The sequence below is a fragment of the Anomalospiza imberbis genome, chromosome 36 (assembly GCF_031753505.1).
Source record: "Anomalospiza imberbis isolate Cuckoo-Finch-1a 21T00152 chromosome 36, ASM3175350v1, whole genome shotgun sequence".
In the NCBI taxonomy this organism is placed as follows: Eukaryota; Metazoa; Chordata; class Aves; order Passeriformes; family Viduidae; genus Anomalospiza; species Anomalospiza imberbis.
Genome location: NC_089716.1, coordinates 86,211 through 104,340, shown reverse-complemented (window position 1 = coordinate 104,340; position 18,130 = coordinate 86,211). Strand labels below are relative to the sequence as shown.

The 18,130-nt window shown below is 56.5% G+C and overlaps 1 protein-coding gene and 1 pseudogene across 1 annotated transcript; one reads left to right on the top strand and one right to left on the bottom strand.

Moving 5' to 3' along the window:
* LOC137464098 (uncharacterized) overlaps positions 1-18,130 on the top strand; it is a 1,364,046-nt pseudogene that overhangs the window by 1,267,565 nt on the left and 78,351 nt on the right.
* On the bottom strand, positions 5,038-7,343 carry LOC137464119 (class II histocompatibility antigen, B-L beta chain-like). Its single transcript, XM_068175427.1, is given in 5 exon segments — positions 5,038-5,132; positions 5,708-5,920; positions 5,923-5,970; positions 6,521-6,793; positions 7,259-7,343. Coding segments are annotated over 5 exon segments (711 nt in total). The 5' UTR covers positions 7,341-7,343.

The window sequence follows — 18,130 nt, the reverse complement described above, 5'->3', positions numbered from 1 at the left end:
CCGGTCCCTGTCCTGCCGCAGTGTCCAAAGGCGGCCCCCCCCGGTGGGCAGGGCCGGCAGCTCCACGGGGCCGGGCAGCGGCCGGGGCGTCCCGCAGGCTCCTGGGGGCCGGGGGCCACTGGCGGCCCTGCCCGGGGCTGGTGGGGTCAGGCAGCGCCCGGCGCTGAGCCCCGGCTGCCCCACAGCCCCGGCCCGGCCCCGCAGCTCCCCACAGGCCCCCAGCCCGTGCTCCCAGTCCCGCACCTCTGCGCCCGGTGCTGCCGCTGCCCACCACAGAGAAACCCCCTGACATCCTGACCTCCTTCTTTTCCTCTCCGGGAAACCCGGAATGGAAATTATCTGGATCAGCTAGCAAATTCTGAGCATAGAACAGTGCTGAAAAACATCTCAGTCCTCTGTATTTTTCTGTTCCTTCCCTTCTCCGTCATCCTTTTTCTCACCACATAGATTCCTCCTGCTGCTTCTTGCCTTCACCACATTGCTGCACACTGCCCTTCACCCGATCCCTTCCCAGCACACCAACACCATCCATCCCCTGTTGTCCAAATCCCTTCTCCACTTCCCTTATTGCCCCCCGGGCTGTCCATGTCCTTAATTACCTCTGGGGGAATGTGCAAACTACCTCAACATTCTCCCAGGGTACTCTTCAGAGACATTTTGGAATCATCATCCCTTTGGCCAGGACCCCTCCCTGGCTTTCCCTTTTCTCCCCTCCCTGGGTGCCCTGCCATGTTCACTCCCCGAAGATCCCAGTGCACTCACTGCTGAGATTTTCAGTGCTCTCTCCCTGCTGACTCTTCACAGACCCCCCTGATGTGTCCCTCGTCTGTCTCCTGGTCACTCCTGGGTCCCAAATCGATCCCCGGTGCCGCCGCCAGCCAAGGGAGCCGATCACCCAAAGTGGGTGAGGCACCTTCAGCTGCACTCCCTGCCCGCAGCCCCGGATGGTGGAAGGAATTCCGGATGAGCCCCAGGGTGTGTGGGAAAATTGACATCAGCAGAGGTTTCTGTCCACAAAGCAGACAGAGGAGTCCTGTAAAAGTAATTTCATTCCTAGAAATGGGAGAGGCCATGGGATATTCCCCATGGGATCTCTGCAGTTGTTGGAGGACACAGCCTCCTTTTCATCCCAATTCTCCTGGCCCCATCTCCCTCTCCCTTTCCCCACTGGCTGAAGTACTGGAGAGGTGCAGACTTCCCAGTCTACCTATGACATACCCCGTTCATATGCACCCCAGTATTGTATAGCAAACGATATTCCTGGCTCTGTTAAGTCTTTGTTGTTCTTCAGGAAGTTCATGAATTGAGCAGGACCTTGGCTGAGCAGCAGTCTGTGTCATCAATTGATAACATTTCCTGAAACCAATGGCTTCTCCTGTCACTTCCTTATGTACAGGTGCCTGGCCGTATCTCGGAGCAGATTCACAGCATCTGTTTGTAAAGACACTTTCCTCTTGTTCCTTTCATGGGGGTCCCCCGTTTTCGGGACATCCCCCCTGGAGCAGGGTGTCCCCTCTTTGCTGCAGCCCCAGCCCTCAGGCAGAGCTCAGCCAATCAGAGCGCAGGGCGCTGATGACTCACCAGTTGCCAGGCAGACTCGCAGCTCCCAGCGTTCCCCACCTGGACCCCACCTGCGCCCCCCCCTCGGCCCCCTCGCCCCCGCGAGGGGAATTTGGGGAGGTGGGAGTGGGGCAGCGCCAAGGCCGGGCCCCCCCGCGCTGTCCTGGCGGGAGCGGCTGCAGTGGGGACCGAGTGCGGGCGGAAGCGGCCGAGAGCCCAGCGCTGCCCCAGCCCGACCTGCCCCAGCTCCATCCCTGCCCCTGCGCTGGGATGCTGTGGGTCTGGGGGAAGAGGGAGCCGGCAGTGGGTGCTGGGCCTGGGGGCAGGAGGAGAAGGGAAGGAGAAGCAGGGTTGAGGAACAAAATGGTCAAAGGATGGGCGTGGCAGGAGAAGGTGGGATTGTGCAGGAGAAGGAGGAATAGCAGGAGGAAGAGGAGTGTGAGGAAGAGCAGAGACACAGGAGGAAGAGGAGCAGAAACAGGAAGCAGCACAAGGTTCCGCCCCTCCCTGTGTCTGCAGCCTCCCCCCAGTCCCAGGAGCGCTGCTCCCCCCACATGCTGCAGGTGACTGTGGAGGGGGATCCAGGATTTTCACGGGGTGAATCTTGGTGTTACTGAGCTTGCTTGGGCTAAATGTTGTTGCTTTGGTTTTATGTGGCAGCTGAATCTTTATCTTTTGGAGGAGGTTTTTGCTGAATTTTGAGGTGTGGGGATTTTTTTATCTGTGTCTTGAATTTTGCAGTATTTCTGGGGTGAATCTTGGTGTTTTGGAGGTTCTCACAGACACAAGATGCCCAGTGATTTCCTGAGATGAAGTGGGACAAGGAGGAACCTCCAGTCCAAGGTGCTCTTCTCTTGTTTTTTCCCCAAACCAGGATTTGTCATTCTCAGGGTGTGGCTGGATGGAGGAGGAGGAAAAGCCCTGGAGATCCTGCAGGAGGAGGGGCTGCAAACCCATACCAGGGAGCTGCAGGGAGGAAGGAGCCCCCCTGAGCCAGGAAGGCGGCCGGAGATCCAGCCGGATATCGGGGCTGGTGGAGAAGCCTCATGGCAGGGAGAAACCTCACAAGTGCTTGGAATGTGGGCAGGGTTTCAGCCGGAGCTCCCACCTGATCCGGCACCAGAGAATCCACACTGGGGAACAGCCCTACGAGTGTGGGGAGTGTGGGAAGGGTTTCAGCCAGAGCTCCCACCTGATCCAGCACCAGAGGATCCACACTGGGGAACAGCCCTACGAGTGTGGGGAGTGTGGGAAGAGCTTCAGACACTGCTCCAGCCTTATCCGGCATCAGAGGATCCACACTGGGGAGTGGCCATACGAGTGCTTGGAATGTGGGCAGGGCTACAGCCACATCTCCAAACTGATCGAGCACCAGAGGATCCACACTGGGGAACGGCCCTACGAGTGTGGGGAGTGTGGGAAGGGATTCAGCCGGAGCTCCAACCTGATCCAGCACCAGGTGATCCACTCTGGGAAACGGCCCTACGAGTGTGGGGAGTGTGGGAAGAGCTTTGGCCAGAACTCTATCCTGAGAACACACCAGCGCATCCACACTGGGGAGAGGCCTTACGAGTGTCCCCAGTGTGGGAAGAGGTTTCACACCAGCTCCACTCTCCTCTTACATGAGCGGATTCACACAGATGAGAGGCCCTTCCGCTGCCCCGACTGCGGGAAGGGCTTCAACCGCAACTCCAACCTCACCTTGCACCGGCGCATCCACAGCGGGGAGAGGCCCTACGAGTGTGGGGAGTGTGGGAAGAGCTTCTCACAGAGCTCTCACTTGACCCAACACCAACGGAGGCACCAGTAAGGGAAGCCCTGAAATAGTGTAAAAATTTAACAGGGTAGAAATGCCTTTGGACTTAGGTAAAATGTTCTTCTTTGTGCTTGCAAACATAAGTAAAATATGCTGTTTAGTCTAGTAACTGGAGCACAAGCAAAACTGCCCCAGCTAAAGAGAAAGAATGCAAATTTGTATGCTAAAGAGATAAGAAAGACTCCTCCAACCTGGAAACAGACATCGCAGAGTGACCCAGGAGTTCTCTCTGTACTTTCTGACAAAAAGTGAGTACAACTGTAAATAGCTGTATGTGTAAGGCAAAATCAGAAGAATGAATATGCATGAACGTATTGTGAAATTCTATGAATATGTAAATTAGCTAGAGTAATAAAAAAGAATCCGGAGTTTTCAGGAACACGCATGGCCAGTGAAGGGAAAAGCCTGGCGTGCGCGCGGTGCTGAAATACGTACCAAATCTGACAAATCTATCAGAATTGTAAGCTTTTCATTTTTCGCCTCAATTCTCCCAGCGAGTGCCCCGAGTGAAAGAAGAGCTTCGAGTGAGGGAAGAGAGTGAGGGAAGAGCTTGCAGTGAGGGAAGAGAGTGAGGGAAGAGCTTGGAGTGAGGGAAGACAGTGAGGGAAGAGAGTGAGGGAAGAGCTTTGTGGGCTGCTCCAGCTCCATCCCCCATGGGAGGCTCCGGGCTGGATGATCCCCAGTGACCCCCGTTGGGCAGAGCCCTGGTGCCCCCGAATGGGGAATAAAACAGAGAGGAAAACAATGGAGCTGATAAAGGGGCCGAGATCTGAGGCCTGACTGAGCAGAAACTGTGGGAGACACAGACACAGTTTAAGTCTCCCTGGGCAAGAAGTGACCAAGCAACCTGTTGTGAGACTTTGTGATAAGATAATGTTCCCAGGTGCCGTGATGTCATGAAGAATGTGTAACTAATGGGAAATTGTTAGCAAACATCGAGCCCTGTCTGAGCACCATACAAGTAAAACCCTGTATAAACACCTGGTACCCTCAATGAAATTGGCTTCTGGTCTAAACTCAGCTGTCCCCGTCTCTCTATCGTGGATAAGCCCTGTTGTGGGTGATCCCCGTTGGGTGGGGGGAAGGTGTTGGAGGGATTTCTTTCCCTTCTGCTTGTGCTGCTGTGTTTGGTTGGTAATAAATTCCCTCCGTGTGCCCAGGCTGGGTCTGTTGTCCCCGTGCCGGTGCTCGGGGCGGGATCTCTGCCGTTGCTTCTCTCCAGTCCCGGGCCTCTCCTCAGCCAATGAGAGAACGCGATGGACAAGAGTCAGCCAATCAGACCGAGCGGGGCTGATGACTCACCAGTTGCCGGGCAGACCCGCAGCACCCAGTGTTCCCCACCTGGACCCCACCCTCCCTGCCCAGTCCCGGCCCCCGCGTGGGGTCCCCCCAAGTCCCTCCCCACTGCCCCCCATAACCTGGGCTGGGTTTAACTGGGAAGCTTTACAGGGAACACTGGGAGCAGGCGGGCGGGGGCAGAGAGACAGCAGGGTTGGGGGGACACACGACCCCCAAAATCAGCGTGGGGATGAAGCGGGGGGTCCCGGCCGGGCCCAAAACCACGGGGAGGGACTGCAGCTGGCGGCGGCTCAGGAGCTCTGTGTGCAGAGAAAAGGGGGTGACACCGGGCTGGTGGCCCCAGGGAAGGAGCACACACGCTCCTAGAAGCTGAGCCCCAGTGCCAGGAAGACGAAGCCCAACTCGGAGCCCCCAATCCCTGACAGCATCTTGCTGCGGGCGGCATCCAGTGGCATCTCTGGGGGGTCTGCAGGGGTAAGGACCCCCCAAAACCTCTCAGAGACACCCCAAGCCCCTCCAAGTACCCTCCCAGTCACCCCCATCCCACCCAGGACCCCCTGAAACCTCCCCCCGAACGCTTCCCGGTCTCCCCTAGACCCACCAAAGCCTCTCCCATTCCTGTCAGGATCCCACCACCCCCTTCCAGTTTTCCCCTACAGCCCCAGGACCCCCAAACCCACTCCCAGTCACTTCCCAGCCTCACCAGGACTCACCCAGACCCCTCCCAGTCTCTTCCCAGCGCAAACAACCTCATCCCAACCTCTGCTTTTCCATCCCCAATCTCCTTCCAGCTCCTCTAGACTCATTCCAATCCCTCCCAGTAATATCCAGCACCCCCAAACTCCCTCCCAGTGTCCACCAGGACCCCCAGAACCCCATCCCACCCTCCCCAGCATCCTTGAAACCACTTCTCAGCCCTTCCACACCTCCAAGCCCCTCTCCCAGCTGAAACCAGGCTGTCTCCAACTCCCTCCCAGTTGCTCCCAGCACATCCCAGTGGCTCTCCCAGCGCCCCCAATTCCTCCCCTGTGCCCCAATGCCGGCTCAGGGGGTGCTCCAGTCTGACGTGCTCCACTTGGCAGCTGCAGGTGAGCCCGCGCCAGGGGGGTGTTTCCAGCAGCACCAGGAGCTGGTAGGTCCAGTCCTTGTTGGGGACCATGTCAGTGGCCACCACAGAGAGCTCCTGCTGGCCCTGGAACCACCTCAGCTGGGTGTGGGCAGGGTAGAAATCCATCACGGAGCAGCCCCGGGCTGGGAGCTCGAGGGCACCAGCGAGATGGATACGCTTGGGGACACTGGGAGAGAGCGGGGACAGACTGGGATCAGCTGGGGGGAACTGGGAGAGAGAGGGGAGGGATGGGGTGGCCTTGGGAGGGACTGGGAATGGACTGGGAAGGACTGGGGCGGCACTCGGAGAGATGGGAGGGGATGGGGGGCACTGGGAGGGAGGATGGAGGTCTAGGAGTGAACTGGGAATGGACTGGGAGGGACTGGGGCGGCACTGGGAGGAACTGGGAACGAAGCGCGCGGCACTGGGAGGCCGAGTCCAGTGCGGGGCACTCGGCGCTGCGGGTCTGCCTGGCAACTGATGAGTCATCAGAGACACGCGCTCTGATTGGCTGAGAGGCGGCAGCACCACGCTAGGCTGAGATGGACAGCCGGGAGGCACTGGGAGAGACTGGGATGGACTGGGAGAGCCACGGGGGTCAGTGGCAGGGACACAAGGTCACGGGGATGGGCACAAGGAGGGCTGAGGGCTCTGGGCCGATTCCAGGGAGGTTTTGAGGGGCTCCAGGGTCATTGCCAGGGCAGGGCCCGAGGGGACACGCTCTGCCCCGCGCTCACCTCGGCGCTCCGTGAGGAACGGGCTGAGATACTCGTGGTTGTACCGGCACAGCCAGTCCGCCGCAGCCCTTTTTTGCTCCATAACGTCTGGGTCGCTGTTCCAATACCTGGCTGCTGTCTCCCCATAGGGGGTGAACCCCAAAAAGTGCCCCACGTCGCAGTCGAACATCGCGTACTGCTCCCGATTGTAGATGAACCTGCTCAGGTACCTCACCTTCTCCGTGCCGTTCATGAAGTGACACTCGGACTTTCCCACGTACTGGAACACCCCTGTGTGTGCAGGACACAGGTCCGGGGGTGCCCCCCCAGTATCCCCAGAGCTCCGGGATCCACCCCGGATCCCCACTCCGCACCCCCTGTGCCCCAGGGCACACATGGATCCCTCCTGCCCGAGCTGCCACTTCCTCTTTTCCATTCTTCCCCCATTTGCCCTTCCACATCTTCTCCCCTCCGACTTTCAGCCTCTCCCCACCTCACTTTTGGGGTCCACCCCTTTCCCACCCTTTTCTATCAATCCCTAGCCCCCCTTCCCGCTCAGTTTTGGGGTCCTACCCTCCCCTTTTCCCCACTTTCCCACCCTTTCCCGACCCTTCCTCACCTGCCCCCAATCCTCAGCCCCTCCCGCTCTTCCTTTCGGGGTCCCCTCCTCCTCCTGCCCCTGCAATTTCGGGCTCCCACCGCCCCCTTTTCCCCATTCTCCTCCCTGTCCCACCGCCTCCCGCCCCCCCCGCTCTCCCGAGAGCTCCGCGCCCGCAGCCGGGGGCGCTCCCAGCACCACCAGTGCCACCAGTACGGCCCCAGCTGCCGCCACTCGCCCCATGGCCAGCGCCGCCCAGGGAGCACCAGCCCCAGAGCGGCCGCGCTGCGCTGGCAGCACCAGTCCGGAGCAGCGCGGGCTCAGCAGCGCCGCGCGCTCTCATTGGCTCCGAGCACTTTTGGGCACCGATTGCCGAGGCTCTGCCACACAACCGATGACTCCTCAACTCCTCGCGCTCCCATTGGCTGCAGCGCGTTTTGGCTGCGTTTGGATTGGCTGAGCGGTTCCGGGACGCTGCAGCCCCGGCTGGGGCTTTTCCAGGCACGGGGAGCCTTGGGGCGCTGCGCAGCTGGGAGCTCAGCTGTGCCCAGAAATGTGTGCCCGGCTGCGCGGGGTCTCAGGGGTGCCCGTGGCGAGGGGTGACGCTGGCCCCATGCCAGGCACCCCCCAGAGCCGCTCTGTCCCTGCCCCCCGCAGCCGCACAGGGACAGAAAATGGAACCGAGGGTTCCTGCCTGGGGACAAGGAGCGGGAGAGATCCCTCAGCAAATCCGGCACGGGAACAGCAGAGCCGGCCCGGGCACAGGGAGGGAATTTATTACCAACCAAATCACACCAGGACAAGGAGAGGGGAAAGAAATCTCTTCAACACCTTCCCCACACCCAACCGGGATCACCCAGAACGGGGTCACCGGGGCTCTGCCCAACGGGGCTCACTGGGGATCATCCAACATGGATCCTCCCATGGGGGATGGAGCTGGAGCAGCGCACGAAGCTCTTCCTGCACTCGGGGCACTCACAGGGCCTCTCCCTTGTGTGGAAGTGCTGGTGAGGGACGATCTCTGAATTCCACTTGAAGCTCTTCTGACATTCCAAGCACTCATAGGGCCGTTCCCCAGTGTGGATCCTGTGGTGCTCGGTGAGGTCAGAGGTCCCACTGAAGCTCTCCCCACACTCCCCACACTCACAGGGCCTCTCCCCAGTGTGGATGTTCTGGTGTTCCATCAGGGTGGAGCTCCAGCTGAAACCCTGCCCATATTCCAAGCACTTGTGGGGCTTCTCCCTGCCATGAGGCTTCTCCACCAGCTCCGAGCTCCAGCTGGATCTCTGGCCACGTTCCTGGCTCAGGGGAGCTCTTTCTTCCCTGCAGCTTCCTGGGCTGGGTTTGTAGCCCCTCCTCCTGCAGGATCTCCGGGGCTTTTCATCCTTCTCCATCCAGCCACACCCTGGGAATGACAAATCCTGCTTTGGGGAAAACCAAGGTAGGAGCACCTTGGAGTAGAGGCTCCTCACTGCCCAAATCCATTCCTAGAACTCAGCAGGAGTCTTGTGTCCATGGAAATCTCCACTATATCATGGTTCAGCCCAAAACAACTCTCCCAGTAGTTCCCGATCTCTGATCTCTCCACTTTTGGCATTCCAGAGGTTTCCTTTCCTTGGGATGATGGGGGTCCAATGGCTCCAGGGGCTCCCCCTTCTCCGGCCTCCTGCTTAGGGATGATCCAGGGGCTTTTGGGGATCCATGGGGTCCCTTCTGCCCTGATGCTCTACTTTGAGGTCCCAGGGGTCTCAGGGGTCCCTCCTCTCCAGGCTCCCCCCCTTTCCAGCCAGCCGGGGTTCCCCCAGCTCCAGGATCATCCCTCTCTGCTCTCCCCACTCTGGGGGGTCCCAGGGGGTCCCCAGGACAATGTCCTCCCCCTGGTGGCCCTGGGCAATGGCCACGTGGACTCCCAAAGATCCCCCCAAGGGGCTCAGCTCTGGGGTCCTGCAAGATCCAAACCTACACACACACACACACACACACAAAGAGAAAAAACCTCCCAGGGTTTATTTGGGCCTCCCAGACGATATTTGGGGCTCCATTCCACAATCTGCAAGCTCCAAACACACCCCAATAAAAAAACCCTCTCAGGGACCCCCCGATAGATTTGGGATGAGTTCCCCTCCCCTCCCACCTGCAGGATGAGCTGGGGGCGATGGTCCCGGGGCCAAGGGTACTGCGGCCACAGGGGGCACTGGAACCTCCTGTTTCTCCTCCTTTTCCTGCTCCTGCTCCTCCTCTTCCTGCTCCTCCTTTTCCTCTCTCCCTCCTCCTCCTCCTTCCTCATCCCACCTCCTGCCCAGTTCCTGCCTTCTCTATATTTAGAGTGGAGAACCTTGCTTGTTTTTAGAACGAGAACAAAGATCCCAGATGGAACACGGCTTGCTGGTTTTAGCCAGAAATGTCAGTGACTAAAGGTCATGTTTGCTCTGCTTTGGTGCCGTCCTTGTTCCTCCTCAGTGTTCAGGCTGGGCTATGGGGTGTCCTTGTTTGCTGCATTTTCAGAGCTCCTCCTGGATCCTTTGGGCAACAGGCTGTGCCCTGGGAGGGCTCTTTGTGCTCCTTTGTGACACAGGAGAACCTTCCAGGCGGTTTCTGCGTGAGCTGCTGCTGTGATGTCACAGGAGCACTGCCACGTCCCCGAGGTGTTCCCGTTGCTGTGGCACACGGAGGCCTCAGTGTCCAGAGTGGCTCTGGGCACTGCTCGTTGCCAGAGGATCCTCCTGCCCGAGGCATTCTCAGCAGCCAGCCCAGCCCTGACGGGTGTCCTTCTGTGCTTGCAGGGCTACAGTCTGCAGACGTGTGCAGCGCAGCCAAAATGATCCAGCACGTGGCTGCTGCAGTTTGCACGCTGTACTCTGTGGCGTATGCGGGGTATTTTTTAACCCACTTGGCACGTAAGTCGAGGTTTTCCCTCGGTGCTGTGGCGTTGGGCTTGCTGTGTGCTTGCTGTTCTTCCTCTGGGCCTGAGCTGACTTTGTAACCAAATTGCCATGAAGACACCATTGCTTTGGGAGAGCTCCTGGCAGCAGCTGCAGCTGGAAAAGGGGGTGTCTGCAGCCAGCGGGGCGTGCACAGCATTTGCAATGAGCCCTGGGGGGTTCTGTTCCCTCAAGCGGGGAGTCTGTGGCAGCAGAGCCTGGAACTGCCTGTCCAGCCAAGAGCTGACCCAGCCCAGTATTTTGTGCTGTTCTCTTGCTGTGTGAAGGGACTGTGGCTCCTGGAGGGACGCTGTGAAAGCAAAATGCTCTCTCGGGGTTGCCTTGCTCCGGGGCATTTCCCACCACAGGCAGTTGTTTTCCTGACAGCATCTGGTTCATGTTCCCTCTTCCCTTGCAGGGCACCTCATGAGTGGATCCCGAGCAGCTCCTCCTTCGGTGAGTGGGAAAGGAACCTTTGGTGTTTGGAATTGTGCAGCAAGTTGTGAGCTCGGCATGTGGCAGCCGAGTGCCAGCCTGGGAGGCTGAAGGAAAGTTCCTGCCAGTGTCCTTGCAGCAGCAAAGGGATCCCTGGGAGTTTTCTCCTTTTCTGCTGAAGAGCTTTTGAAGAGCTGCAGGTCTGGTTTTGCAGGCAGAGCATTGCTTGCTGGCTCTAGCCATGGTGGAATATGGAATTCCCAACAATAAGGGGCAATGTGGACTTTAGCCCATTGTTAGTTTGAACAGCTCCGAACCCAATTTCTGCTTAGTGCAGCTGGATGTGCAGCTGAGGGTAAATAAGGTGATAACTGAGACAGAACTTCCCGTCCCTCACGCTGCCGTCTGTCCACAGGGCACAAAAGCAGCACCAGCACCTCCTCTGGCTCCCTCTGCTTCCAAAGAGGAGGCCAAAGAGGAGGAAGGCAGCAGTGAGCTTCCCGCTGTTCCGGGGGACGATGGTGAACGTCCCTCAGTGCCGGGAGATGACAGTGAACTTCCCGCTGCTCTGGGAGACGAGGGCAAACATCCCACGCTGTGGGAACACAGTGGCGAGGCTCCTGCGGTGTGGGACAAGGACAGTGGACATCTCCCGGCGTGGGACGAAGACAGAGGATATGCTGTGTCTTGGGAAGAGGAGGTTGAACTTCTCCCAGCATGGGAAGCAGACAGTGAACGTCCCCTGGCTTGGAAAGATGATGGCAAACCTGCAGCGTTTTGGGAAGAGGACGGAGAAGCTCCCTGTGCTTGGGAAGAGGACACTGAACCTCCCTCGGCTGTGGGATCTTGGGCTGAACATTCTGACAGCAGCACAGCCCTGCAGCCAGAGGGGAGAGGGGAGTGGTGCCTGATGCAGCTGAGTACGTCTGCTGTGTTCCTGTGTGCCAGAGCAGGGTGCTGTGTGTGTGTCTCGGCATCAGCTGCACCCAGTGCTGCTCTGCAGCTGAATGTGCCAGGGTCATTTCTTGTCCTTCCCCAGCTGAGACCAAGGGGCTGACGGCCGCAGGGAGGGGGGCTGCATTCTGGCTCTGCTGCAAGGCGGGGTCTCACTCTGGGAGGGAGCGTCTTCCACGTGGTTTCTTTCAGGGAACACCGTGAGCCTGGCGGAGCCTGCCGAGAAATACCTGGAAGTGGAGCAGATTGGCCAAGGGTAAGTGCACGGCAGTTACTTCTGCACAAGCAGGCCCAGGTGTTGTGCTGGTGCAGGATCAAGTGAGAAGTCAGGAGAGCTCCAAACACCTCCAGACACTGGGGCGCCATCCTGCTGTCCCTCAGTCCTGATCAGAATTGATACCTGTGCTCATAAGGCACCGTCAAAGGCCCCTGAGGCTGGCAGTGTCCTGCCTGCAGCAAGGAGCAGGACCTGGAAGATCTTCTGTCCCTGGAATTGGATTGCCTAAAAGAGCCACTCACCATCTGGTGACTGTCAGAAAACAGTTCCCAAGAAGATTTCTTTCAAATATTTTGCTTCAAAAAATATCCTCCGGTCAGGATTATCAACCTAATGGTTTAGAAACAGAGACCAGAGCTGAACTAATAAGTGCTCTATTCTAGCACAGGTAGTAGAGCCCAGACATTCAGTAACAGACACAGAGCTGATGCACTCTGGGGGAAAATGCATCACCTGCCTGATGGCAGGGCCCTTGTGGATCCTGCAGGTCTTAGGCAGGAAATGGGAAAGGATGGAATGCATTCTTTTCCAGTTCTTTAGACACCCATTGCTCACTTCAGGTTTTAAACTAAAGCAGTGCAGCATGGACATTTGGGATTTGCTCCAGCCCAATTCCTTGGTGTTGGGTCTCAGTTTTCTCTGGCACACCTTGCATGGCAGAGGGCTGGTGGCTGCTGCGCTGTTGTTGGAAGGGTCGATGCCCCCAGGTGTTTGTGAACGCTGCAGGCAGCAGAGATCTCCTGTCTGGGCTGGCTTTCACTGCCAGGGCCTAAAGCGCTGCTTCTTTCTTCTCTGCTGTTTTGTCTCCAGGGCTTTTGGAACCGTTTCTAAAGGACTCGACAGGGCCACTGGAGGAGAGGTCAGTGTCAACACGCCCAGCACGTCTGGCAGCTCTCCAGGGCTCTCCCCTCTGCTGGGAGCTGTGGCTGCAGCTTTGGGGGCCAGCAGAGCTTTCCTGCACAGGCTGCTCCTCTGCAGGCAGAGCCGTGTCAGCCTGCAGAGCACAGCTGGGACAGACTTGGTCCTTCTGAAGTGCCCAAAGGAATGCAAGGAGGGCAATGAATGTGTGTGTTTGCTTTGTTGTGCAATCCCAACCAGAGCAGTTGCATCTGAAATCATGACCCAATCCCATAGAACTGCTAAAGGGTTCCCGGCTGTTTTGCTCTGTTTGCACAGAACCAGAATTACCTCCTGCTTGCAGAATGTGTTTGAATAATAATGAGAGTGTTGAGGCCATTTGAGAAGACTGTAGGTGCAGAGAATGTGGTTAGAGCTTGGAGGCTGACAGCTGAGGGGCCATTTCTGCAGAGCCTGCAAGGCCAAATGTCTCTGGCCATGTGTCCTGTAAGCAGCCCCCAGCGAGCAGAGCAATGGGCTGTGGGAATGGCACTTGCTGAGCTCTGGTGTCCCATCCCAAGGCAGTTGGGCACAGCCCGGCTCCGTCGCCCCAAAAAGACTCGCTCCGTGTTTGCTGCGGCCTCCTGCCACAGACTCCTCCAGTGAAAGGTCTGCAATGTCCCTTCAGGTGGCCATAAAGAAAATGAGTCTGAGAGGGCAGAACAGGGAACGAGCTGTGAATGAGCTCCTGCTCCTGAAGGACAAGAAGAACCCCAACATTGTCAGCTCTTTGGACAGGTGAGTGCCTCAGGCCTTATCCTGTGCCCAGGCCCTGCCTTAACCTTTCCTGCCATCCGTAGTCTGTAGCCTGATTTGAAAATGCCTGACCCAGCCGTATCTTCCCAAAACAACAGCCTGGCAGTTCGCTCCCTCTGTGTGCTTTTGTTGCTTTGGTTTGGTTTTTCCTTCAAGCTGACCCTGTTTTCTGTGTCTTACAACAAGTGCTGGTAAACCACAGCAGAAATTATTTCCCTTGGCTTCTTCTTCCCAGCCCTTTCCCATTGCTGCAGATGCCAGGAAGACCAGGTTCTTGTTCCCAGAAATGCCTCGTTTGCCCATTTGTCACTGGCCTTGCCTGTTTCTGAAGGGACTTTCTGAAAGGTTTTCTGACCCCTTTTGTCCCAAGAGCTGCCCGGCCTCCTCCCCTGGATAACCCTGGGAGCTGTGTTGCCTTGTTCTGCAGGGAAGGGTGGAACTGATGAGTTCAGAAGCTGAACCAGCTGGGGGCCAGTGTTGTGGGTCCACATTGATCTGGGCCTTTGCTAAACTGCATTTTTCACCTGCTTGCCATCTCAGGCCTCTCCTTTCTCACAGGGGTCTCCTCCTTTAGACTGTGCAGATCCCAAGGGCTGTGCAGCCTGGCAGGAATGTCTCTCCATCGGATTCTGTCCTCATTGACAAGTGACCTGGCAACAAAACTCCACTCCAGGCTCTTCCATGGGGGAATTGAGCACTGCACATTGGTCTCCATGCCACTGCTTTCCTCTTCCAGCTTCCTTGTGGATGGAGATCTCTGGCTGGTGATGGAATACATGGATGGAGGAACTTTGCAGGACGTTGTCAGACAGACACGCATGGCTGAAGGAGAGATGGCAGCTGTCAGTCGGGAGGTGAGGGATCCTGCCTGTGACTGCCATGCCTTGGACACGATGGTCCTTCCCAGCAGGGCGTGAGAGCAGGAGTGGCTGCAGGCTCAGGGCTTTGTTTCTCTGTTGTCTTTATGAGTTGGAGAAGAAAGAGCCCCTTCAGTGAATGGCCTGCCAGCAGCACTGCACTTCTCCTCTGTTCTTGCTCTCTTTCCTGCTGTTGTGGCACTCTCTGTCTGTTTTGGATTTGATGTGCTGTTCTCAGCTTTGCCTTGAACCGTTTGCCTGGAGCTTGTCTGCACTGCACTCCTGGCCTGTCACAGCAAAGTCGCTGCTGGCAGAATTCTAAACTGTCCTTTCTTGTGTGATATATTCCAGCCATTGGTTTTTACCCTCGTGTTTCTTGTTCTCTCTCAGTGTCTGCAGGGCCTGCATTTCCTCCATTCGAACCGGGTGATCCACAGAGATCTGAAGAGCTCCAACATCCTTCTGGGCATGGACGGCTCTGTCAAGCTGGGTGGGTGTTCCTGGCCAGGCACGGCGCTCCCGGGGTGCGGCTGTGGGGCTGCTTCCCAGTGACGGCCAGAGCCCCACAAGGGCTGCTGGGGGCACTGCCCGGCCCCTGCTGCCAGCTGAGAGCGGCTGCCCCTGCAGAGAGCTCAGGAGAAGAGCAGGCTCTCAGGGGTGCCTTTGCTCTGGGAATGGCCCTCCCAGAGGGACAGGAGTTGGGATCTAAAGCTGCAAGGGAATCAGTAAAAGCAACTGCACGAAAGCTGAGGGTTTCTTTAAGGGTCCAGTTCAGTTCCATCTTTCCTTGGCTACAGCCCTGAGGACTTTTCCAGCTGACTTCACTGCTGCATTCTCAGACTGAGAGCGGGGAGTCTTTGTGCTTGGTTTCCTCATTCCAGCTGCCTTTGACAGTGTTTGCTTCTGTCCTCAGCTGATTTTGGCCTCAGCGCTCAGCTCAGCCCTGAGCAGGACCAGCGCAGCTCCATGGTGGGCACTGCTCACTGGATGGCCCCAGAAGTTGTCACCAGCTCTCCTTACGGCCCCAAGGTGGACATCTGGTCCTTTGGCATTGTGACCATCGAGATGGTGGAAGGAGAACCTCCTTACTTCAAGGAAACGAGGGCCATGGTAAGAGGCAAATTCTCCCGTGGTTGCAGAGGCCTGTGAGCACAGGGTGAGCCTGCACTGGGAGCAGCAGCTGGAGGTTTCTGCACATGGGGAAGGGAATTCCCAGAGGACTGGAGCCTCAACACAGACACATATTCTGCAGTCTCAAGACACAATTTGCTTTGGGATTTACGTTGTTGCAGTTCTTCTGGCTGTGAGGATGACCTGAAAATGTGAAGCAAGTGCACCAGCTCTTTACAAAGGCTGTGGCAGCACCAGGGTTTGGGTTTTTTGGTTGGCATAGAAAAATGAGCTGTGAGCAGCATCTCTGCCAGGGAGGAAAGTGCCCCTGGAGCTGGGGCTGGGAACCCGGGGTCAATGTGAGCACTTGTGGGTGGGAAGGAAGCTGGCAGAGCGCTGAGTTTGCTTTTCCTGCAGGCTCGCGCTCTGATCCGGCAGAACGGGACCCCGCAGCTGCAGGAGCCCAGGCGCCTGTCGGCTCTGCTGCGGGACTTCCTCGAGTGCAGCCTGGAGCTGGACGAGGAGCGGCGCTGGTCTGCCCAGGAGCTGCTGCAGGTGAATGCCAAGAGGCTGCAGGGGAAGCAGCAGCGCCAGGGAGGGGTTTTCTTGTGGGGCCCCCTCCGATGGTCTCCAGTCTCGCTGCTTTCCACACGCAAAGCAAGCAGAATCCTCACCTGGTTTGGCTTGGCAGGGGCCTTTCGAGGTCATCTGCACCTGGGGCCCCACAGCGAGCAGGGCCATCTTCAAGCAGCTCAGGTGGCTCAGAGCCCTGCCTGACCTGAGCTTGGATGTTTCCAGGGAGGAGGCACCTCCCACATCTCTGGGTACCTTCTGTCAGTGCTTCCCCACTCTCCTGCTAAAAAAATTCTGCCTTTGATCTCATCTGAGCCTGCTTCCCCCTCCTGAGTTTCAGACCATTTCCCTTTGTCCTGTTGCAGCAGAGCCTGTGAGGAAGTTGACTCTGGAAAGTAACGGTTCATTTCTTTCTTTTTTCTCCTTTGGGCAGCACCCATTTTTATCATCAGCCAAGCCTCTCTCCAGCCTGACCCCTCTGATCACCGCAGCAAAGCAACTGAGGCAGCAGCGGAGGAGATGAAGCACTGGAGGACAGCGTTTAGTTACAGTAGTTAGTTAGGACAACTAGTTAGTTATGGTAGTTAGCAGTGCTAGTTAGTTATGGTAGTTAGCAGTGCTAGTTGGTTAAGGTAGTTAGGACAGCCTGTTTGTTATGGTTCTTATGACAGCCTGTTTGTTATGGCAGTTTTTTGAATAAAAACTCTCTTAAACCTCAACTCCCTTGACGTGTCCCTTCCTTCTCCCTGTGTGACTCAGCTGCCTGGAGCAATGTGAGGGGAGAGCGGGCCCAGCCTCGCCCAGAGCTGAGCCCCAGCAGAGCCCTGGCAGAGCCCAGAGCAGCCTCGGCATCTGCAGAGTCAGCCTGGAAGGAGGCGCTTGGAGCCTTCTCGGCTGCACCCGACTTTTGGTTACAAACTGTGGGTGGTGGAAAATGCCACCGGCTCTGCAAGAGGGCAGAAGGGGCCCGGGGAAGGCCCAAGTGCTCCATGCAAGGGAAAAACCTGCCCTGGGTTTGTTATAAAGAACTATGTAATTGGTGGCTTTTGCTATTATGTCTTGACTTCTGCAACTTATTCCTAATCACAACGATTTTGATACAGTACAGTTTGTAATGACTTTTAACTACTTTTGCTGTTGTACAATTTGTCAGCTTTTTGTGGCCAGTGCGCTGTCCCCTGTGTTGCTCATATCCTCAGAACATCATTCATGGATGATATTTTAGTTTGTGGACAGTGTGAAAAACATACATTATAGTTTTGGCTATTGCAAAGTATTGAAGTGGATGCTACGTGTTGTGCATTAGAATGTTAACTTTAGCAGAAGTTGCTGCAGTTGTGAAATAATAACTAATGCTTTTATTTTTGTAACTAACTGACAAGAGTAACTCAGAGATATTTGTGAAACAGCTAATGTTGATTTAAAGTACTTGTGGAAGTAGCTAAAACCGTCTGCATGGCCAGATAACATTTAAGGAACGGGTGTGATGAGGACCCCTGCCGTTGACCCTTCAACTGTCAATAACTGTCGCCTGCTGATGTGGAAACCCAGGGCACTGGGAATATTTCTCTGTCTGCTCTGGGGTGCCCTGACCCCCAGGGGAGCACTGACTTTGACCCTCGTTCATGGAGAAAACTTCCAAAGCCTCAAGGTAAACTAGAAACCACAAAAGTGTGAAAGAGATTGTAGAGATTGTAGAGACTAGTGTAGTATGTCACATGGGTGAGACATTTAGGTTTTAGGATTTTTAGTATGTTATAGATGGGTTCAAGATGGAGGATATAGGGTGTTGTCTTGAGTTCCCTTCTTCTTTCTTCTTCCTCTTTCTTCTTGCCTTTAGGTGGTATCTTGTAATTGGGTAGAAAAATCCACATGAAAAATCCGGGTCTTTAGGGCTCAGTTATTGGGTTAGAAAGGAAAATAATTTAGGTGTTCCTACTTAATTGGGTAGCTTAGTTTTTGATTAGACTCAAAAGGCCTTGTAACAAGAGATTGTTGGCCATTTTTGTGCTGTTTTTCCTGCACGCAGAGTCTGGTGCAGACAGTGTGCTGAAGTTTTGATAAGGTAACAATAAACAGAAGCTGAAGACCAAAGAAGTCCAATGCATCTCTCCTTCCTGACACAGAACTGCTCCAGGAGAGTCTCCCCTGCCAGGGGAGCCCCCAGGGAGTTGCCCAACTTGGGGCCTGCAGACTGACAGCTGAAACCAGGGATCAGGGGGCTGTTGTGAGGAAGTGACACAAAACCCTCAG